Source organism: Saccopteryx bilineata, chromosome 1, assembly GCF_036850765.1.
Source record: "Saccopteryx bilineata isolate mSacBil1 chromosome 1, mSacBil1_pri_phased_curated, whole genome shotgun sequence".
NCBI classification, from domain to species: Eukaryota; Metazoa; Chordata; class Mammalia; order Chiroptera; family Emballonuridae; genus Saccopteryx; species Saccopteryx bilineata.
The window spans coordinates 190,375,112-190,399,198 of record NC_089490.1 but is presented as its reverse complement, the minus strand read 5'-3'; the positions used below and the strand labels follow the sequence as shown (position 1 = coordinate 190,399,198).

Below are 24,087 nucleotides of genomic sequence, written 5' to 3'. Positions count from 1 at the left end.
GTACAAGCCAATTCTATTCATTTATAAGAATGTAAAAATCTTAAATAAAATATTAGTAAGCATTGAAAACAAGAATATATAGCACAGCCAAATTGATTATTTTAGGTATGCAAATTTGGTTTGAACATTTGAAAAATCTGTTAATTAAGAAGTCACCATACTAACAGAACAAAAGAAAAATATATCATACAATTTCATCAATAGACATAAAAAGCATTTGAAAAAATTTAGCATCCACATATAATTAAAAACATTTGGCACACTAGAAATATAAACTCCCTCTAAATGAAAAAAAATTATCTCAAAAATCACCATAGTCAATGAACAAATATTGAAAGTGTTTCTTATGTCCCTAGAAAGGGAAAAGGATATGTAAAATCAACACATCTAATCAACACTGCAAAGGTGCCTGTGCAAACAGGCAAAGAAAATCTTCTAAAGCATGAAGATTAGAAGAGAAGAAATAAATTGTCAATGTGTAGCCCTGGCCAGTTGGCTCAGTGGTAGAGTGTTAGCCTGGCAACCAGGAGTCCTGGGTTCGATTCCTGGCCAGGGCACACAGGAGAAGCACCCATCTGCTTCTCCGCCCCTCACCCTCTCTTTCCTCTCTGTCTCTCTCTTCCCCTCCCACAGCCAAGGCTCCATTGGAGCAAAGTTGACCCGGGCGCTGAGGATGGATCCATGGCCTCTGCCTCAGGCACTAGAATGGCCCTGGTTGCAATAGAGCAATGCCCCAGATGGGCAGAGCATCGCCCCCTGGTGGGCATGCCGAGTGGATCCCAGTTGGGCGCATGTGGGAGTCTGTCTGACTGCCTCCCCATTACCAACTTCAGAAAAATACAATAAAAAAAAATTGTCAATGTGCTCAAGATAATATGATTGTATATGTAGAAAATATCAAAGAATCTACAGATAAATTACTGGATATCATTTGATTAGTTAGCTCTGTTCTGAACACAGGTCAATATAATAAGAGCAAAACCTAAAAAATACAAAATATCTAGGAATAATCTAATAAAAGATGTGTAATGCTTCTCTACACAGAAAACTATGAAACATCACTGAGAGAAAATTTAGAAGATCTAAATAAATAGAGGAACATACCATGTTCATGGACCAACAGTCTCAATATTATAATATCAATTTTGCCCAAATTTATTTATAGAGTTTAATCTCAATAAAAACTCCAGGAGTTCAAAAGTCTTTGTTGCTGCTCTTGCTTTGTTTTGGTGGAACTTAATCAGCAGATCTGAACATGTTGTGTAAATATGAAAAACAAAGAATGCCAAGAAACTCTTAGAGGACAAAGAGCAAGATAAGAGGCTTGATCTAATGAATGTGAACTTATTATAAAAGCACTGTGTGGCCTGACCTGTGGTGGCGCAGTGGATAAAGCGTCAACCTGGAAATGCTGAGGTTGCTGGCTCAAAACCCTGGGCTTGCCTGGTCAAGGCACATATGGGAGTGATGCTTCCTGCTCCTCTCCCTTCTCTCTCTCTCTCTCTCCCCTCTTTATAATGAATAAATAAAATCTTTATAAAAAAATTAAAAAAAAAGCACTGTGTGGTATTGGTACAAAAAACATATTCTAATAGACACAAGGCATAGACTAGGGATCCCAAACAAATCAACACACATTTGGGCACTTGATTTAAGACCAAGATAGCCCCATAAATCAGTGGGAACATAATAGATTTGCCAAATAAATCTTGCTGAGGCAACTGGCTGCCCATGAAAGTTTGTTTTGTTTTGTTTTTTAATAAAACTTGATGCCTACTTACACAATATGCAAAAATTAATTCCCACTGCATTGTAAATATAATGGGTGTTAAAGCTGAAAAGTTTCTAGAAGATAATATAGAAGAATACCTTTATCACTTCAGGGTAGGAAACGGCTTATTGAACAGGACACAATAAAACACTAACCATGATGGAAAGAGAATCAATAAAGGATTTAGACACTAAAAGTAAGAACCCCTGTTCATCCTAAAGAGAGTACACAGCCCAAGAACAGAATGAATATTTTGTCACAAATGTATATAATCAGCAATGCAATCATATCCAGAGTATGTTAAAAATACCTATAAATCAGTAAGAAAAAGATAGTCAACCCAATTGAAGAGTAGGCAAGAGACTTGAACAACCATGTCACAAAATATGTCATATTGCCAGCACACATGAAAAAGGGCTCAACCTCATCAGTTGGGATAAAGCAAATTAACTCCACAGTGTGCCATCACTACAAAGTCCCCAGAATGGCTAAAATGACGTCTGACAATGTTGGTAAGGACATAGAGCAAGGGAAATTCCCATATGCTGCTTGCTGGTGGGAGTATATTGGTATGAGTACTTTGGAAAGCAGTTTGGTTTTATCTCTGAAGTGAATGATATACATAACCCGTAAGCTGGCATTCCTTTCCTGGGTAGAGACAAATAGAAACGCACGTCCACAGTCAACAAAAAGTACAATGATTATAACCACCCCATCCATTCAGATGTGCCCCCATTCAGATCATCCAAAGGTCCACCAACAATACAGTGGATAAGTATGGATAAGTGGCCAGCGTACACTCGTAAAATAGTTTTCTGTACATCACAGGAAAATAAACAAATTACAGCTACAAGCAACAACATGCATAAATATCACAAACATAATGTTAAGCAAAGAATTCAGACACATGAATACATATTCTATGATTCCATCCATTTTTACTCAAAACACAAAGGCAAAACCAAAATATGGTCTGTTTAGGGATCTGTTCTTTGAAAATTCATAAAGTCAAGGAAATGTTTACTAAAAAAAAAAAAAATCAGGATAGTTTTTTTTTTTCCCACCTTTGGGAGATGGTGAGTAGTGTTTGGGAGGGGGTCACAGGTGGACGTTTAGGGCATTGGAAATGCTCTCTTGGTTATTCTGGTATTGGTTTGAAGGTATCACTGTGATAAATCATTATACTTTGCATCTTTATTTTGTGAACTTTTCTGTATGATTATGAAACCTCAGTTAAAGGGGTTTAAGTAATAAATCAAATGAATCTACATAAAAGACATCATTGTGTCAATACCGATGTATATTGCCTGGACTCAGGAACAGAATAACTTAATCTTTAAAAAAGGGCAAATGGGCTCACTGTGGCCCATTATTTTTCACAGCCTTTGCACTAATGTTACTGAGCACCATGGACCATTGAGCCTCCTAGCCCACTCACCCTGAGCAGGTTTCTCACTCATCTATCCTCCACTTGATGAATAGACCATGGGGTACTGCTCTAAGTGATGCACATTACAGAAAAGTCCTGAGACCTTCCAGAAACTCTCCAATGACTGGTACCCAGCACTTGCTCCTTCCTCCACTCCTCACAGGTTGATCTCTTCATTCTTCAGGTGTCAACTCAACTGTCACTTCTTCAGGGAATGGTTCCTTGCCTGCACTCAGACCCTCATCCCTGACTGGGGTGGCCAACATCATGATCCTCTCCTTCTGATTTAGTGCTGATCGTTCTCAGTTAGGTCCCACCTCTCAGGTCCCTCCTTGGAGGCTGACCCCTAGGGATTAGATCACCAGGCCACCCTGCCCAGACGGCCTGTTGGGCTCCAGTGATGAGAGGCAATGTTAGAAGCTGGAGGCTGGGAGAAAAGAAGGAAGTCTGGCGTGTCCTCCCCATTCCCTTTTGGCTGTGGTCTGCATTTCCAGGGGTGGCTGCTTCTCTTGGGGCCTGAGCCTAGCTCCACCCAGCTCACGCTGCCTCCGGCACCATCGTTCCTGCCACCTAGGGTGTGACGGAGCCCCACTGATGTGCCTTTCACTGGCTCTGGTCACCTTGCCTCTATGTTTCTAAGCTGTTCTCCCACTAAACTCCCTTCACTTAACTGGGCTGGACTCTGTTCTCTGCTGGGACCCTGCGGAGTGGCAATTTTATATCAATTTATTTGTATGATTATTTTTGATAAACATTTGTTTTCTTTCACTGTGAGCTTCATGACACTGGTCCTTCAGGAATCGCCAACAAATATTTATTAAATGATTTAGTGAGTTAATGAATGCATGAACGTATTCACATTAGAATCAGAATATACTCTATATAGTAATGAAGATTTCAAAAATGTTTTACATTTGACATGGCACAAATCTAACAGAGCAAACATTTTTCTTCCTGTGGGTTGAAAATAGCCTTTGTTGGCAGGAATATTTTTAGTCATAATAATAATTTCAATTATTCCAGTCAAAAATGTAAAAGCTATGATTTCTCAATTAAAAAGCTGTAACTTCATCTGAAACAAATCATCAATGATGAGATGCAGTCAGTTATAGCTCTAACAGTCAGGAATACAATAAAATGTTAACTAGAAAATGAATGCTCTGCATCTTGGAATATTTCATAACCTATTGCAAATGGCTCTAGAAAATAAACATTTAGTAGTTCTGTGGTGTGGGAGGGTTAGCAGCAGGCGGACATGTTCTCTGTTAATACAATAAACTATCAACTCCACAGTGTTGTTTTCGACTTAAAGGACAATCTGCGCTGATTCCAATATTGACATGCAAGTTACGCATTAATGCATATAGTTAGACAATTACAAAATGAACTGGAAAATTCTGATTCTAGGACACATCAGAATTTCCAGAACGGGGTCTGCAGCTCTACAGATTCCTTTCTCTTTTATGGTAGAAAAAGTGCAGAAAAATCAGGTTCCTTACAGGCGATCTGATGCACTAGCCAAGATCTTTCAAACCAGTATATTGTGTACGATGTGCCAGTTGAATTCTAATCTTGAGAAAACTATTTATTCATGATAATCACAGCTAAATAAATACAAACGACATCAGGAATGTCTCCTTCTAAGGGCATTCTAACAGCACCAATTTACCTAGCAAGCAAGCTCCTGGAGGCTAACTTATCTAAAGAGGTCAAGGGTCGTCTCTTTTCTGCAGTCTCTTTCCTGGTTGAACCTCTCCTGTTTCTTCTGCTAACCATTTCATTGTAAAAAGTAGCCAGTTCTGTTCATTCTAACCAATAGGGAGAGCAAAGGTCCACTTTCTCTAGTATGGTAGGACTTCAAGATTATTTACAATCTATCACCAAGCAAACTTGTTAGTTAATAAAAGAAGACCTTTCTAATATGGCTGGACTTGGGGTACAGGTCTCATTTTATAATACTGAGTGATATGTATGGCATGCTTTTAGGAATAGCTACGATACTAATCATACCTTGCGAGAGGGTTCACGAAGAAGTGATTGAGTAAAAATAGTTAAAATGCAGTTATACTGCTAATTCCTTTTACCACCTCATAACTTGCTTTGCTATGTCTAATTTGGTGCGACAAAAAATTCCTTTTTCCTTGTTCATTCTCTTCCGTGGCAGTACTGTAGGAAATGACCACACCAGCTCCTTACTGACTGCTTCCCTGCAAACAAAAGAGCATTTTATACCTGATCCTGCCATTACCAGTAAAGAGAATGAAGTAAAAATGAACAGTCCTCTACCGTTCTTACTCATACAAAGCGATATTGTTTTTTGGCTTTTTATTTTTTTTAAGGAAGGGTGAGAAGGAAGCACCACATTCAGTTCAGAAAGGCTGATAACCACCCCCCACCCCCACCCCAGACTCACTCATCTCCATTTCCATCAACATACACACTTATGGGGCGCCCAGAATAGAAGGGCCCCTGGCCTAACAGGGTCAGAAGGGAAGCAGCTCTCTCACGGTCTGAAAATCACGTCTCTCGATGTTTTCCCAGCACCAACGCGGGGCGGGTGGCCCAGCCCCCGGGGACCGGGCGGCGTCCTGGGCGCCTGCAGCCCAGAGCCGCGTCTGGCGCCGCAGCGCCCGTGTCGTCCCCCCCCCCCCCACACACCCCCCCGGGGACCGGCCGCGGGTCCTTACCCGCCAGTCCGCCGCCGCCGCCGCCCCCGTCGCCCGCGTGGCCCTTCCTCCGCTGCAGGATGAAGTAGGGGTTGGCCCTCTCGGTGATCCACAGTGCATTGGCCAGCAGCACCTCCTCGGGGTTCAGCCACATGTTCCCGGGCGCCGCGGGAGGACGCACAATGGGCGGCCGGGCGGCTCCTGCACACGGCTGCGCTCCGGGGCGCGCTCCCCGGGCTCACGCTTGCCCGCACGCCCGCTGGGGGCCGCGGCGGAGAGCGACTTCAGCGGAGGGTGGCCCGCGGCGCCCCGGCCACAACAAAGCTCCAGCGGGTGGCCGGGGTGGACGGCGAGGACGCGGGCGCCGCGAGCAGCATCCTACCCGCGCGACGCCGCCTCCTGTGAGCCCGCGGCCGCAGACGCCCAGGCCCGCCGCCCGCAGCCCGGCCGCGGCCCAGCGCGGCTGGAGGAGCGGGAGGAGGGAGCGGGCGGCTCTGTCTGGGATCTGGCGGGGCGGCGGGCCGGGCTGCGAGCGACACAAGCGGGGCTGGGGCGCGGCTGTCCCCCCGGCGCCGACCGGAGCTCCGGGCCGCCTCGGTCCCGCGCAGCTCAGAGCCACAGCGCGCTCACACTCCGCGTCGGGGCCGCTTGCTACGCGGCGAAGCGCAGCTCTCCCTGGAAGGACGCTCCGGACACTGCGAATGAATGACGACAGCGCGGCTCACTTGGAGCAAGCCCGGGTGGCACCTGCTTCCTCAGGCGCGGGTCCTCTGTGCGCTCTGCACGCTGCGATCTGCCGCTGCAGCTGGCTGTGGAGGATCCTTCTGGGGACCCTGCAACAAGCCCTAGGCCCCACGCCCATCCCAGCAGAGAGGACGTCCAGCCTCCGGAGGGGGTGGTGTGTACCGTATGTGCCGTGTGTGTTTATGGTTGAATCTCTGCAGGCTAGCGCCACCCCTCTTCCCAGGAAATAAGTGTTTCAGGGTTCCAGACCTGGGGCTAGATACCCGTGTCGGAAGTGGACGCAGCCAATGGCTGTCGATGTTTTTGTTTCCTGCATCCCTAGGGCAAGTCATGCGCTAAACTTGTCACCGCCAGTGACCCCTCCCCCTCTCCGTTCCTTTGTAATTAATGTGGCCCAGCTAAGTGCATTACATCACTTCTTTCCTTGACCTGTGGGGCATGAGCAAAAGCGAAGCTGGCAGCAGCCCAAAAGCTTAGACCAACTAATTCACACCACAGCTGTTCCTGTATTAGGCAGGCATTGGGGGCTCTGAGAACAAGGCATAGCAGAATTCTGGGATTCATCCACACTTAATAGGTGGATTAAATCTTTTTTTTTTATCACTGAAATCAGAAACACAGAAACCAGGCCAGCTTTATCCCTAGACAGTTCTGCCTTCTCCCCCATCCTTCAGTTCTCTTGTGGTGATCACAGCTCATCTACCTAAGTATCTGATGAACTTTCGGCTCTTTTTACACCCAGGAGACCTGTAGATGGCTCAGCACAAAAGGGTTTCTCTTCCCAGGTGATGGGAATTCACCAAGCTCGGCTTTGTGGTGGAAGTTGAACAATCCTAGGGACTTCTCCCTTTCCCAATGAGCAGAGCATTCAAATGACACTTTCTTGGGTGGACTTCAATTTTTTTACTTAGGGGGCTCTCAGCTGGATTGCTGACTTCCTTCAAATTGCCTAGTGGGCACGTGCAGCCAGTTTCACAAGGCTGTTTCTGCACCTGTTGGTGTCCAACCAGTGGGCTCTCAAGGAATGAAAGTTTCCCTTTATGTTATCACACTAACAAATCTGCCTGTTCAGAAACCATTGTAGACCTCCAGACATTTACGGTAATTTTGCATACTTAAACAGGCTCAAGAAAATGTCTTTTGGCACCTTCATTCACAGCACAGTTTTGAATCACAAAATTGTTACAAATAGAAAATAATCAATACAATTGCAAAACACACATGTAAAAATTCTATTAATAATATATTTATATTACTTTTAATATTTTAAGTGCTTCCATAGATAATCTTTCATTTTATGTAATTAGCGTTTTAAAAAAACTTAAAGGAGTGTCTTCATACTATCTTTCGGAGTGTCCTTGTTATATTGCTCAATGTTGTGGCTTAACATTTCTACTCTAGCACTAAAGTGTGAAATTAGATTAGCATTTTTAGCCATTGGTGCAAAAATGCCTTCTTATATAATTCATTCCTGTATTCATGGAATTGTTGAATGCCTGCTATACTCTAGACCAGTGGTTCTCAAAGTGTGCACCAGGGTGCACTGGTGTGCCCTAGATTTCCAGGTGCACCCTATGGTATTCCAGAGAAATATGTGGCTGTTGGGGACCAAAAAAACCAACAGGGTTTTTGGAGATTCGATTTTGGGGGGACAGAGGTGTGGGGAATTGGCTGTAAGCTGACAGTCTGCCCAACCCCCACCTCACTTGCCTGGTTAGGTTACAAAAGGCTGTAAAGCTGTGGTGCTGGATTGTTTACACTACTCCCCATGTTCCCCGGAAAGACTGGAGGCAAGTTTCTTCTATCCTTTGTTTGGTGTAAAGTTAAGATGATATGTATTATGTATGGTGGGGGTTTTCTGCACTCAACACAATTAAGAGTAAAAAGAAAGGAATTCTTCAATGTATTGATGAGGAAATGAGAGTTTGCCTTTCAAATATATGCCCAAACATTGAAGAAATTGCTAGGATACATCAGGCTCATATTTCTCATAAATACAAGAATGAAAAAACTTAACACATTCGTGGGACCTGCCAAGTTTACTAAATCTTTCTAAGAATGTATCTATATATATAAAAAGATAACTTTTTGTCATTTTTTTATTTTTTAGCCCCTCTTTTTTAGGAATTCTAAAAAGCATAACAAAAAATGTAACATAAAAATGTTTTTAATATCAGAATAAATTAAATTTTGTCATATTTATTTCATTTAATTACCATAAAAGCATGCTTGGACTTTATATTTTTCTTTAATATTTGACTTAATTAATATAACATATTTCTCAGAAATTTGTATATAGTGCACCTACAATTATTTGTAGGCTTTTAAATGTGCTCCGACTTCAAAAAGTTTGAGAACCACTGCTCTAGACTCTGGAAGTAACAGATGAACAAAACATACAAAATCTCTCCTTCATGAAGATTTAAATGTAACATTATAAATAAAAACAAAAACAGATTTACAAAAACTTATTTTGAAAACAAGGTTGGACACCAACAGGAAAGAGAAAAAAATTTTAAGTCCTTAGCTACTTCCTACTTCCTTGAAAGAATTATAGAGAATATTCTCTCCAGAAAACCAGGGCTTCCATTATAATAATGGATTGTGATCACCTGAAGGGGAAGGATGTCACATAGAATCTGAGAAATTCCAAGGAGTTTGTGGCAGCCCACTGGTCCCATACTGCTAACAGCTCTTTTATTAAAATGTGGCTTTGTTAAAAAGAAGAAATAGGAGGAGAAAAAAAAAGGAAGAGGAGGAGGAGAAAGAAAAATCAAATACACCTGAACTAGAAATAATGCAAAGAGAACCTAATTAATTGAACCAGTTTCTCGGTGAAATGAGTGAGCATTTTTAGCTTTCAATTCATTCTTGGTGGTATTAAACCCAAGGATTGTCTCAAACCACTCACAGAGAAAAGGCATTGAACAGATGCCTTGGTAAGGTAAGGGTAAATGGAATCGTAGTCTTTGTGTCTTGCTGAAATCTCTCACTCTCCCCCTCCCCCAAATGGCAAGTGTCAGCTACCATAGAGTGCAGGTGACCCCACTTTGGAACAGTCAGTGGATTTACTATTTAATAAGCAGATCAGCAATACTGTGAGGGTAGTAAATTTGTTTTTTGTTTTTTTTTTAATTTTATTTATTCATTTTTTAGAGAGGAGAGAGATGGGGAGAGAGAGAGACAGAGAGGGAGAGAGAGGAGAGACAGAGAGAGAGAAGGGGGGAGGAGCTGGAAGCATCAACTCCCATATGTGCCTTGACCAGGCAAGCCCAAGGTTTCGAACCGGCGACCTCAGCATTTCCAGGTTGATGTTTTATCCACGGCGCCACCACAGGTCAGGCCGGTAGTAAATTTGTTGTTGGCATTTCTCACTCCTGTGCCTATCATGTTCCCAACCTTTCTGCTTTCTTTTTTAACCTTCACAGTGGAGTGTTTCCCTGCCCATGCTCACCCTTCTCCCAGTAAGTCCTCTACCTTGCTGTCTCGGGACTTGCCCCTCCCCTGGAAATACCATGGCGCTCCATGGAGTTCAGGGAACTTTATTTCTGCCCACACCTGTCACCTCCCACACCTGTGCCCTCCTTCATGGCCCAGGTCTTTCGGAGGTAAGGACTAAAAGCCGCAGAACATTCGTCTTACCATGCATTCCATCGCCCAGTACTCAGAGTGGTCAGGGCAAAATTCAGTGCTAGTTCCCACTGTGAGAATTCACCCAACAGAATAATAAAATGCTCATGCTGTTTTGGGAGAAGGCAATACCTCTCTAGCCTTCTAGTTGAAGGTAACATGTTAACATGGACCATTAAAAACAAACAAACAGACACACAAACAAAGAAAACCCAGATACCCTCCCCCCTCTAGCCTGGAAGAGCAGTAGCTCCAATAGGGTATTGGGGATGTCTAGTGTTGGTGAGTTAGAGAAGAGTGATCAGTAGGGGTAGGCAAGTGATATCATTCCCAAGATCCAAGACTTTGCAATTACCTTTGATAATCTGATTTAGAGACCTTTACATGGGATCCTCCGCGCTGCTTGCTAATCCAGCTGGAAAAACTAGATCAACCAGTCATTGCAACATCTACTCTGCAAGCAATAGACCCCATTGCTGATGCAGAAGGCACAGTTCGGTTCTTTCAGCTTTAAGTGGCTGAACAGGTCTGTGGGCAGGACCAGCTGACGTAAAGTGGGATTTGAGGGAAGAGATTCTTCCACATAGCTATGATTGGTGTAGACCAAAAAGGGGCCACATGCTGGACCGACAAGCTCAGGGGAGGCCTGCACGGTGGCCTTGCAAACTCAGAGACCTAAAGTATCACACAGGACGGTCTGAAATGGAAACTTTCTAACTAAAAGCAGTTCTTGGCAGGTAGTCCTGTCCTAAGGTGGTATTTTTCCCTAACAGAGGTCCATGCTTACCTTAATTGGGCCTGCCTGTTGTCTTTTTTGCATCTACAAAGACATACCTGATAAAATGTAAGAGTGACATGCCTTTAAATGTAAGAGTAATCACCTTTACCAGACCCCTTGGGGCACGAGAGCAGAGACCACAAATCCCCTCGTTGTTATTATCACGTTAATTGTTAGCTGTTAACTATTCTATATCTGCCTATCTGTCCATACATTTTACTTTCTATCCAATCCAAGACATTTCCCACACACCCCCTTTGCTTTCTCCAGCCTCCCTTATCTGTCACCTGTGGATTTCCTGTAACCCTCTTATGTCTTCCCTCTTGATTCTGATGTATAAAATAAGTGGTGAAACTGCCATTTTCTGGAGCATTTTCTCAGTTCGTTGAGCTTTTGCTTCCTGGCAGTTGTCGACAGTTTGGCTTAAATAAATTCATAAAAATTCTTACAGGTCTGGACGTTTCTTGCATTGACATCTGTAATGGTATCGCCTTGCCTCTGTTCAGAAGATCACTCTGATGGGGGGGTGTTGGGCAGATAAAATATATTATGCTCACTTTGTTAAAGATGGTGCTGCCCACGTGGAGGCCGTTGCCCAGGTGATATTAATGTGTGTCTCTGAGGGCTGTGGGCAGGCAGGATCCTTATAGCCTGGGGCTTGGTTTTAGGACTAAGCCTTTCCCACCCTTTTTGATTCAATTATGCCTCAGATAAGTGACTTTGTATCAGAGACTTTCTTGTTTTGTATATTGGATTAAAGGTTTTTATTTCTGCACTATAAAATGAGGGCAGAACAGGAGCTTGCTCTCTCTTGGTTCCTGAGATTAATATTAGAGGAGAGAGCAGAGGAGAGCAGAGAAAGGCCACGTGGAGGAGGCCAGGAAAAGCAGCCAAGATGGTGGAGTGTTGAGTGAGAGGCCAGTTTGTGCAGAGTTTGTATCTGGGAAAAGGAAGGAGATGGGGAACAGAGGTGAATAAGTCTGGTGAGCTAGAAACCTTTGATTCTAGGAAACTCAGATAAGTCAGTGGTTTTGTGAGCACTGAATGTGAGTGGGTTTTGGAGCCCAGTGTGTGTTTTTACTTGCCCGCCAGGTGCAAGCTAGGATTAAAGATGATGGCCCACCAGTTTTTGGCTCCGTTGTTTCTTTACCGACTGTCCGAATCCAATGCGAACCTTCATGGGCCAGGCTGCTGTGATAGTGGCCCTGGCTTCTGGCTTTACGGGGGGACTTAAGAGTTAGAATTTTAGCTTGAGTTTTGGTGGCTTTGGTTATGGCCTGTGGGCTTTATGGTTAATGCGGGCAGAGGCTTTGTTCCCAGAGCTGGGGTGCCTGAGCCAGCCTGCAAGGAGTCCCCTGTTGTGCCCCACGTGTCTGCAAACAAAGCCTTTGTGCTCCAAGGATGGAATGCCCACTGACAATCAGATCATAGTCAAAGTTAATTAAATCATCATCTCTGCCTTAAAATCCCAAAATCCTTACTGACCTTTTTCTTCCCATTATAAAAAAGTTGGCTAGGGATAGGGGGGTGAGGCAACTTTGAGAAGGTAACCCCCATCTCCTCAGATGGCCAGCCATCTAAATCAAGTGCCCATAAAAGATTCAACCCCATATCTCTACTTATTTGGCTGAAATAATGACAGGCTGCACAAACCCCAATATTTCCAGTTTCAACTTCACCCTTTGAATTCTGAGATGCTCTGAAAACCAAAAAGAATAAATCTTTATTTCTGTTCACAGTAAAGATACTGCAGCCAGGTGACCTGTGTTGAAGGCATCTATGTTCCTGGACCGAAGGAAAGAAGACAGCAACCTCTTCAGAAGGAAAAAAAAAATGAAGCAAGGTATTAACAGAGTTTTGTCTTCTGATTAACCATATAATATGAAAGAGGGGAAGTATTAATGAGAGGGGAAGAATGATTGAGTAAAGAGCCTAGACCACAGGGGAGGGTGGGGAGACCGTTGCCTGTTTCAAAATTGTCTCCTGTGAGTTCCCTAAAGGCCAAGACTATGAGAAGACCATGTAAAAATCCCAGGCTTAGCACAGGGCCTTTGAACATGCCCAACAAGGAGGTGCTTATGTAACTGTTCAGACATTCTTTCAAACTTAAGAAAGGCTTAGAGATACAGGATGGAGAAAGACTTCTGAGGCCCTGATTATAGTTACACTGAGCTCCTTGTTTTGTATGCAGGGAAATTAAGCTCAGAAAAGGAAAGGGACTCACTAGGTCACTTGACCACGAGCAGAACTGGAAGTTGGTCTTATTGTTTAGGAGACAATCATGGCCCCAAGCCTTCATTGCAACTTTTCCTTCTTCCTCAACAAATTATTTGTCACACATTTTTTTCTCAAGAATTAAGTGTCCAGCCTGACCTGTGGTGGCGCAGTGGAATAAAGCACCAACCTGGAACACTGAGGTTGCCGGTTCGAAATCTTGGGCTTGCCTGGTCAAGGCATATATGGGAGTTGATGCTTCCTGCTCCTCCCCCTTCTCTTTCTCTCTCTCTCCTCTCTCTCTAAAAATCAATAAATAATAATAAAAAAAAGAATTAAGTGTCCATAATTATATAATGCTTCCATGGCCATTTTCATCATGGTGGTCTGGGTGTTGGGATCCACTGGTTGAGTAAACCTGAGTCTCATGTCCATCCTGGAGGGGTGGTGACAGAGGCTGGGGCAGGGGTGTTGGTGAGTATGGGACAGTTCCCAAAGAAAAATCAAAGAACCATGATCAGAATAAGGTGCAGGGTTGTGGGCATGTCTACACGGTATACTAGACAACCTAGTTTTGACAATTTGTTATTTAATGACTATATCTTCTTGGTTTGCAATTTTGTTTTATATAAATACAACATAATTTTAAAATTTAATGCTAACAAACCTAGTGGTTTGATCCTTTTGATAATTAAGGTCAGAGCTCATTCAAGTTACCTTAGAAAAAAGAGAGAGATTTTTTTAATTTTTTTTTTTCAAAACAACAACAAAAAGAGATACCAAAGTTGGAAATGGGGAGAGTAATGGCGGAGTAGGAAGCGATACCGATAAATCTCCCCCAAACCTCAACAAGATCTTCAACCAGAAACAGAAAAACCTATCCTTGGAGCCTCCAGATGTTTCGCAATACACCCAAAGGTATGATCGAGCGAAAAATTGGCTAAATATATAACCAAACCCCGAAGGAAATAGGGAGTAAGAAATGCTCCGCCTTCCTCACTAACCTAAACAGGGCGGCTTTCTCTGGTAACTGTGAATATAGAAATTGAGGCGGACAAAGGGGGTGAATAGATCCAGGTCGAGGCACAAACGGCCGAACCAGGCTGTGGTACAGAGATCCAAGCCAAGGAAAATCTGATCCTGTGACAACCTGGGCAATACAGCTAACACTCGCGCCAAACCCAAACAAAGAAAGACAAGCGGGGCGGCCATTTTACCTGATCCCCTGGTAGCCGCATAATGGGCGAGAGATTCCTTCCAAAGCCCCCGGAGGGTGCACCCGTGTTACTCCACAGAGAGGCAGAGTCAGAGGCCTTTGTGTGGGCCGAAAGCCTCCGGGCCGCCCCAGCACCTGGGGAGAGCCACACACGGGGAGGAAGCGAGAGCTAATTCCAACACTGGAACTTTTCAGTGCGGGCGGGAGGTTTCACTCAGAGGGCGAGACTCTGACCTCACATCCTGGTCTGCGCGCACGGAGAGTGGGAAGGAGACTCCTCCCAGCACCTCCAGAGTGGGAGCCCGTGTTGTCCCACGGAGGGGCAGAGTCGGGGGCCTTTGTGTGGGCCGAGGGTGGAGTCACAGGCTGCCCCAGCGCCTTGAAAGAGTGGCACACGGGGACGAGCGAGAGCCAATTCCAACATTGGAACTTTTCAGTGCGGGCGGGGGGTTTCACTCAGAGGGCGAGACTTCTGGTCTAACATCCTGGTCTGCACGTGCAGACCCGCCTGTGTTACCGGACAGAGTGACAGAGCCAGAGGTCTTTGAGTAGGCGAAAGCCCCGGCTGATTATGCTAGCAGCTCTGACTGACTGAGCCTTACCCAGAGCCCTGTGCTGAGTGGAAATAAGAGTGGGGAGTTAACCACTCTTTGAGCCTCTTACTATCCAGGCAGAGGCAGCAGCAACCCCATAGTTGGATTCTCAGGCTGCTGGTTGAGGAAGGAAACACTAGGAGAGAGGCTCCTGGAACACAGACTCTCTCACTGTCGGAGCCTATAAACGCTAATGAGCCTTGACTGCAAACGAGACTGAAGCACAATACATGACATCGCCATAGAGACTTATCAACTGCAAACCTCTACCTGAGCGTGCCAAAGGGGCAGAACCCGGGGTACAGAGTCGCCGACCAGGAAGAGGGAGAGAAAAGAAAAAGCAAGAAGATAACCTCTCAAAATCAGAATAATCTGCAGACTTTATAACCTATCCCATTTTATTATATTTGTTCGTTTGTTTCTCTTATCTTCATCCTTGATTTTTTTTTTCTTCTTTTTTCTTTTTTTTTTCCTCCTCCAATTTGATCGTTTAACTCCCTACCGGTCTTACTCTCTCCTCTCCTTGAACTACACTACCCATAAGTGTTACATCTCCCATCATCTTTTCTTTCCTCTTCCTTTCTCTCTATGAGGGTTGCACTCCAAAACCCTTAACTCTCTCTCTCTCTCTCCTCTTTTTTCTTCTTTTAGTGGTTCCCTCTTTTTTTTTTCTCTCTCTCTTCTTTTCTCCCTCTATATTAGTTTCTTCCTTTTCCCTTTACATCTCCTCTCATTCAAACCTCAATAACAAACAAATTATTTTATCTGGGACTCAAACTTATGTTTGTGGCATTTTGGGGGTTTTTTACTTCACCTTTTTAACTCACTAGCAGTGCTCCCATCCCTGGCTCTCCAATTTATCAAGCTCTTGTTCCACTAAATACAATAGTAATTTTTTAATTTGTCCCCCCATTTTCCTGTTTCCCTCTTACTCCTCTCATCATAACTCTTAGTCAACCAACACCTAAATGCAAATCATTTTATTCTTGATCCGAATTTTTTCATTATTTGCTTTTTGTGGGTCCACACCACCACCCCTTTTTTTATTTATTTATTTTTTCTTGCCCCATTATTACTTTTCCCCAATTCAGGCCCTCCATTACAGGCATTGTTTGTTCTATTAAATACAATATAATTCACAGTTCACCACAAGATTTTCTCAAGAAAGAGGGGAGAGGAGAGGAGAGAAAAAAAGGAGGGGGGGAATAATTTCCTTTTTTTAAATTTTTATTTTATTTTATTTTTCTTTATTTCATTATTAATTTTTTTAAAAAAAAACAACTTTTTTCAATTTTTTATTTTTTTAACTTTTTATTTTTTATTAAATCTCATTAATACTATCAACAAAACCACCCTCAGATGCCATTAAGGAAGAGAAAATCGAATATCATGGATACAAAAGAAAGAGAGGTAACACAGATAGAAGAGGAAAAATCTATGGAGAAAAAATTTAATATATTGGAAACCTTGGAGTTAAATGACAGAGAATTCAAGATAGAAATTTTAAAAATACTCAGAGATATACAAGAACACACAGAAAGGCAATTTAGGGAGCTCAGAAAACAACTCAATGAACACAAAGAATATATGTCCAAGGAAATTGAAACTATAAAAACAAATCAAACACAGATGAAAAACTCAATTCACGAGCTGAAAAACGAGGTAACAAGCTTGGCTAATAGAACAGGCCAGATAGAAGAGAGGATTAGTGAAATAGAAGACAAGCAACTTGAGGCACAACAGAGAGAGGAAGAAAGAGACTCAAAAATTAAAAAAAATGAGATAGCCCTACAAGAATTATCTGACTCCATCAGAAAGAATAACATAAGAATAATAGGTATATCAGAGGGAGAAGAGAGAGAAAATGGAATGGAGAACATACTCAAACAAATAATAGATGAGAACTTCCCAAGCCTGTGGAAAGAACTAAAGCCTCAAATTCATGAAGCAAACAGAACTCCAAGTTTTCTTAACCCCAACAAACCTACTCCAAGGCACATCATAATGAAATTGGCACAAACCAATAGCAAAGAAAAAATTCTCAAGGCAGCTAAGGAAAAGAAGAATACAACATATAAAGAAAGGCCCATTAGACTATCATCAGATTTCTCAGCAGAAACCCTACAAGCTAGAAGAGAGTGGACCCCAATATTTAAAGTCCTGAAAGAGAGGAACTTTCAGCCACAAATACTATACCCATCAAAGCTATCCTTCAAATATGAAGGAGAAATAAAAACATTCACAGATACAGAAAAGATGAGGGAATTTATCATCAGAAAACCCCCACTCCAGGAATTACTAAAGGGGGTTCTCCAATCAGATACAAAGAACAAAAAAAAAATAAAGCCACAAGTAAAAGCTCCAAGAAGAACACAATAAAACCAAATTTAAACTGTGACAACAACAAAAAGAAAGGGGGGAGAGGATGGAGATTAACAGTAGCAAAGGACGATGGAGTGCAAAAGTACTCACAAAATAGTGCGCTACAATGAACAGGGTAGGAACCCTTTTCATTACCTAAAGGTAACCACCATTGAAAAAACCACCACAGAAGCACATGAAATAAAAAAGATAGCAACAGTGGAAAGATGTATGGAATACAACCAAATAAAAACAAAAGATAAAAAAACAAAAGAGAAGGATCAAACAAGACACAAAACTAACAGAAAGCAATCTATAAAATGGCAATAGGGAACTCACAAGTGTCAATAATTACACTAAATGTAAACGGATTAAACTCACCAATAAAAAGACACAGAGTAGCAGAATGGATTAAAAAAGAAAATCCAACTGTATGCTGCCTACAGGAAACGCATCTAAGTAACAAGGATAAAAACAAACTCAAAGTGAAAGGCTGGAAAACAATACTCCAAGCAAATAACATCCAAAAAAAAGCAGGCGTAGCAATACTCATATCTGATAATGCTGACTACAAGACAACAAAAGTACTCAGAGACAAAAATGGCCATTTCATAATGGCTAAGGGGACACTGAATCAAGAAGACATAACAATTCTTAATATATATGCACCAAACCAAGGAGCACCAAAATATATAAGACAGCTACTTATTGACCTTAAAACAAAAACTGACAAAAATACAATCATACTTGGAGACCTCAATACACCGCTGACAGCTCTAGATCGGTCATCCAAACAGAGAATCAACAAAGATATAGTGGCCTTAAACAAAACACTAGAGCACCTGGATATGATAGACATCTACAGGACATTTCATCCCAAAGTGACTGAGTATACATTTTTCTCCAGTGTACATGGATCATTCTCAAGAATTGACCATATGTTGGGCCACAAAAACAACATCAGCAAATTCAGAAAAATTGAAGTTGTACCAAGCATATTTTCTGATCATAAAGCCTTGAAACTAGGATTCAACTGCAAAAAGGAGGAAAAAAATCCCACAAAAATGTGGAAACTAAACAACATACTTTTAAAAAATGAATGGGTCAAAGAAGAAATAAGTGCAGAGATCAAAAGATATATACAGACTAATGAAAATGACAATACGACATATCAGAATCTATGGGATGCAGCAAAAGCAGTGATAAGAGGGAAGTTAATATCACTTCAGGCATATATGAACAAACAAGAGACAGCTCAAGTGAACCACTTAACTTCATACCTTAAGGAACTAGAAAAAGAAGAACAAAAACAACCCAAAACTAGCCGAAGAAAGGAGATAATAAAAATCAGAGTAGAAATAAATGAAATAGAGAACAGTAAAACTATAGAAAAAATTAATAGAACAAAGAGCTGGTTCTTTGAAAAGATCAATAAAATTGACAAACCCTTGGCAAGACTTACCAAGGAAAAAAGAGAAAGAATTCATATAAACAAAATCCAAAATGAAAGAGGAGAAATCACCACGGACACCGTAGATATACAAAGAATTATTGTAGAATACTATGAAAAACTTTATGCCACTAAATTCAACAATCTAGAAGAAATGGATAAATTCCTAGAACAATACAACCTTCCTAGACTGAGTCAAGAAGAAACAGAAAGCCTAAACAGACCTATTAGTAGAGAAGAAATAGAAAAAACCATTAAAAACCTCCCCAAAAATAAAAGTCCAGGCCCTGACGGCTATACCAGCGAATTTTATCAAACATTCAAAGACTTGGTTCCTATTCTACTCAAAGTCTTCCAAAAAATTGAAGAAGAAGCAATACTTCCAAACACATTTTATGAGGCCAACATAACCCTCATACCAAAACCAGGCAAGGATGGCACAAAAAAAGAAAATTACAGACCAATATCTCTAATGAATACAGATGCTAAAATACTAAACAAAATACTAGCAAAACGAATACAACAAAATATTAAAAAAATAATACATCACGATCAAGTGGGATTCATCCCAGAATCTCAAGGATGGTTCAACATATGTAAAACGGTTAACATAATACACCATATCAACAAAACAAAGAACAAAAACCACATGATCTTATCAATAGACGCAGAAAAGGCTTTCGATAAAATACAACACAATTTTATGTTTAAGACTCTCAACAAAATGAGTATAGAAGGAAAATATCTCAACATGATAAAGGCCATATATGATAAACCATCAGCTAACATCATATTAAATGGCACTAAACTGAAGGCTTTCCCCCTTAAATCAGGAACAAGACAGGGTTGTCCACTCTCTCCACTCTTATTTAATGTGGTACTAGAGGTTCTAGCCAGAGCAATCAGACAAGACAAAGAAATAAAAGGCATCCATATCGGAAAAGAAGAAGTAAAGGTATTAATTACTTTTTGCAGATGATATGATCCTATACATGGAAAACCCCAAAGAATCCACAAAAAGACTACTAGAAACAATAAGCCAATACAGTAAGGTCGCAGGATACAAAATTAACATACAGAAGTCAATAGCCTTTCTATATGCCAACAATGAAACAATTGAGAATGAACTCAAAAGAATAATCCCCTTCACAATTGCAACAAAAAAAATAAAATACTTAGGAATAAACATAACAAAGAATGTAAAGGACTTATATAATGAAAACTATAAACCATTGTTAAGAGATATTGAGAAAGATACAATGAGATGGAAGAATATTCCTTGTTCTTGGTTAGGAAGAATAAATATAATCAAGATGGCTATATTACCCAAAGCAATATACAAATTTAATGCAATTCCCATCAAAATTCCAATGACATTTTTAAAAAAAATAGAGCAAAAAATCATCAGATTTATATGGAACTATAAAAAACCCCGAATAGCCAAAGCAATCCTAAAGAAAAAGAATGAAGCTGGGGGCATTACAATACCTGACTTCAAACTCTATTATAGGGCCATGACAATCAAAACAGCATGGTATTGGCAGAAAAATAGACACTCAGATCAATGGAACAGAATAGAAAGTCCAGAAATAAAACCACATATATATAGTCAAATAATTTTTGATAAAGGTGCCAAGAACATACAATGGAGAAAAGAAAGCCTCTTCAATAAATGGTGCTGGGAAAACTGGAAAGCCACATGCAAAAGAATGAAACTGGACTACAGTTTGTCCCCCTATACTAAAATTAACTCAAAATGGATCAAAGATCTAAACATAAGACCTGAAACAATTAAGTACATAGAAGAAGACATAGGTACTCAACTCATGGACCTGGGTTTTAAAGAGCATTTTATGAATTTGACTCCAATGGCAAGAGAAGTGAAGGCAAAAATTAATGAATGGGACTACATCAGACTAAGAAGTTTTGCTCAGCAAGAGAAACTGATAACAAAATAAACAGAAAGCCAACTAAATGGGAAATGATATTTTCAAACAACAGCTCAGATAAGGGCCTAATATCCAAAATATACAAAGAACTCATAAAACTCAACAACAAACAAACAAACAATCCAATAAAAAAATGGGAAGAGGACATGAACAGACACTTTTCCCAGGAGGAAGTACAAATGGCCAACAGATATATGAAAAGATGCTCATCTTCTTTAGTTATTAGAGAAATTCAAATCAAAACTGCAATGAGATACCACCTCACACCTGTTAGATTAGCTATTATTAACAAGACAGGTAATAGCAAATGTTGGAGAGGCTGTGGAGAAAAAGGAACCCTCATACACTGTTGGTGGGAATGTAAAGTAGTACAACCATTATGGAAGAAAGTATGGTGGTTCCTCAAAAAACTGAAAATAGAACTACCTTATGACCCAGCAATCCCTCTACTGGGTATATACCCCCAAAACTTAGAAACATTGATACGTAAAGACACATGCAGCCCCATGTTCATTGCAGCATTGTTCACAGTGGCCAGGACATGGAAACAACCAAAAAGCCCGTCAATAGACGACTGGATAAAGAAGATGTGGCACATATACACTATGGAATACTACTCAGCCATAAGAAATGATGACATCGGATCATTTACAGCAAAATGGTGGGATCTAGATAACATTATACGAAGTGAAATAAGTAAATCAGAAAAAAACAGGAACTGCATTATTCCATACGTAGGTGGGACATAAAAGTGAAATTAGGAGACATTGATAAGAGTGTGGTGGTTACGGGGGGAGGGGGGAAAGGGAGAGGGAAAGGGGGAGGGCGAGGGGCACAAAGGAAACTAGATAGAAGGTGACAGAGGAAATCTGACTTTGGGTGATGGGTATGCAACATAATTGAAAGACAACAAAGCCTGGACTTGTTGATGTTTGAATATATGTAACCTGATTTATTGATGTCGCCCCATTAAAAAAATAAAATTATAATTAAAAAAAAAAAAGTTGGAAATGGGGAGGCAGTCAGACTCCCGCATGCGCTCAACCGGGATCCACCGGCATGCCCACCAGGGGGCGATGCGCTGCCCATCCGGGGTGTCGCTTTGCCACAATCAGAGCCATTCTAGCACCTGAGGCAGAGGCCACAGAGCCATCCTTGGCACCCAGGCAAACTTTGCTTGAATGGAGCCTTGGCTGCGGGAGGGGAAGAGAGAGACAGAGAGGAAGGAGAGGGGGAGGGATGGAGAAGCAGATGGGCGCTTCTCCTGTGTGCCCTGGCCGGGAATTGAACCCAGGACTCCCGCACGCCAGGCCAATGCTCTACCACTGAGCCAACCAGCCAGAGCCAAGAGAGAGATTATTGTAAGACTCACACAGACTAAAGTAGAGCAAAGACCTTCAGGAAGCTCTGGGACAGGTCTGTGTCTCTGTCTCTTTCTGTCTCTTTCTCTCTCTCTCCCTCTGCCTCTGAATCTCTACTTCTCTCTTTGTTCTAGTGACTTTCCTCCACCAGCCAAGCTCCTTTCCTTACATAGTTTCTGTTCCTCCTGACTTAAGCATGCACATGATTCATGGAAGCCTCGCTGGTTCCATCTTCTATGGTTGTTTTCAAGCTGTAACTGCCACTATTAACAAAATACTTTATGTATTACTTAGCTGTGATTCATGAGAATGAAGTTGTCATGACAGGAAAATTGTCATAAGAGGGAAATCGGTTGGCTTACTTTATCTTTTTTATCTATGAGACAGGGTGCTGCCCAGCCTATGACCTACTGCCATTTGGTCAGATGACCATGATGTGGCCACTATGTATGTAAGCATATTTTATACAACTGATGCTTTGCCAATTCTCACTTGAAGTTCATTTTTATTACAAAATCAGTCATTCTGAAAGTTGACCCATTACTTGGATTTCAGATGCCCTACTAGTTGGGAAATATCTGAAGTCTCCCCTTTTTCTACACTAGCAAATCAGACACACCAACCAAGGCAAAAGCTCTTCCATGTGCTGTGTGGTGTGGGCTCTGATGATTGTGAAGTGGCCTCCTCATTCCTCTCAGGGGTGAATATGTTTTCCACAGTCATGCTGTTCTTCTGCCAGTGACTTGTTTGTCCATTTTCTCTCTCATTAAAATCACAAACAAACAAACAAACAAACACTGCATCAGTGTGGTTTCTTCAATAACCACAAGTACTAGTGCCAAACATGTAAATATGGGTAACAAGCAGACTGGGACATTGATATCAGGGTATCGGTAGTGTTTTCTCTGAATTGCAACCATGTCTATAAACCTAATAGTTTTTTTCTTTTAAATAGAAGAGTACAATCTTTTCCCTCTGGGGATAAGAGCCTACATTTGTCCTGATATTTTTGAAATGAAATTCTTGTATTTGCACCTATATGTTTTTAAGAAAGAAAATTAATTTTACACAGATTCTATAATTCAGGACTCGAGGGGGAAATTGCATAGTTTTCTTTTCAGAATAAGACAGGCTGGCTCTCTTTTATTATACTGACATTGCTCATTAGTGAAAACACTGTATTCTATTTTGATTCTCAAATCTTTAAATCATTTTTTATGGTGCATTTGACTAAATGTTTTTAAAAAAAAGAGGAATATCTAGACATTACCACTAACACAAAATAACTTACCACCCAAACACTCTAATTGATCAACTATATTTAAATCTTTTACTCTTTAATTTCCAGCTTCCCAGAGCTTCCAAACAAGATTACAGATCATAAAACGCAACACGATCTGAAGATCTCAAATCTTTGAAAAACTTTAGCTACGGAACATTAAGTGAGAAAATAAATGTATTCACTGCACTGAAGAAGATCACTTCACTCCCACAGGGCAAGCATGAGTTGGCTATTGGGGCTATCTTTATCAAACTTAAGAGAAAGGCAAAAAAAAAAAAAAAAAGCCTCAATCTTTCTTTGTTCCCAGAGCATTCCACATTCTCTCTTTAGGCATTTGTCATTGAGATTTCTTTTTACAGAATGTATTGCCTCTCAATGACATCTTTTAGCTCTCTTTATAAAACACAGACCTCAATAAGCATTTTCATTATAACTTTGTACCGGTGAGAATTTTGCTTTTCTTGTCACTTGTGATCCTCTTATAGGCTGTGAAATGTGATGATCTCCCATAAAAAGGAATGTGTTAAGTCACACCGATTTCTGTTCCAATGAAAATTGCAGTTTGCTTTTAATGGGAATGACTCAGTCAATCAAACTAGAAGCTTAGACATTCTGTCCCTGAATGAAACTTCTCTAAAACATA

At 41.3% G+C, this 24,087-nt stretch overlaps 2 protein-coding genes across 2 annotated transcripts in view; one reads left to right on the top strand and one right to left on the bottom strand.

Moving 5' to 3' along the window:
* TBC1D9 (TBC1 domain family member 9) overlaps nt 1-6,024 on the bottom strand; it is a 102,181-nt gene extending 96,157 nt beyond the window's left edge. The window contains exon 1 of the mRNA XM_066233031.1: nt 5,888-6,024. Within this exon, the coding sequence (XP_066089128.1) occupies nt 5,888-6,020 (133 nt within the window). The 5' untranslated portion in view covers nt 6,021-6,024. The remainder of the gene's footprint in view (nt 1-5,887) is intronic.
* A 24-nt stretch (nt 6,025-6,048) lies between these two features.
* LOC136306469 (synapsin-1-like) lies at nt 6,049-13,505 on the top strand. Its single transcript, XM_066233032.1, has 3 exons — nt 6,049-6,773; nt 12,758-12,861; nt 13,372-13,505. Exons 1-2 carry the CDS (start codon nt 6,049-6,051, stop codon nt 12,777-12,779), a joined length of 747 nt encoding a protein of 248 aa, XP_066089129.1. The 3' UTR covers nt 12,780-12,861; nt 13,372-13,505.
* The last annotated feature ends 10,582 nt before the right edge of the window (nt 13,506-24,087 follow it).

Excerpts from the sequence above, each read along its gene's own strand:
- LOC136306469 (XM_066233032.1), top strand. The coding sequence starts at position 6,049 with ATGGGCGGCCGGGCGGCTCCTGCACACGGCTGCGCTCCGGGGCGCGCT. Across the intron at positions 6,774-12,757 it reads CGGAGGGGGTGGTGTGTACC|TAAAGATACTGCAGCCAGGT; the intron begins GTATGTGCCGTG and ends TTCTGTTCACAG.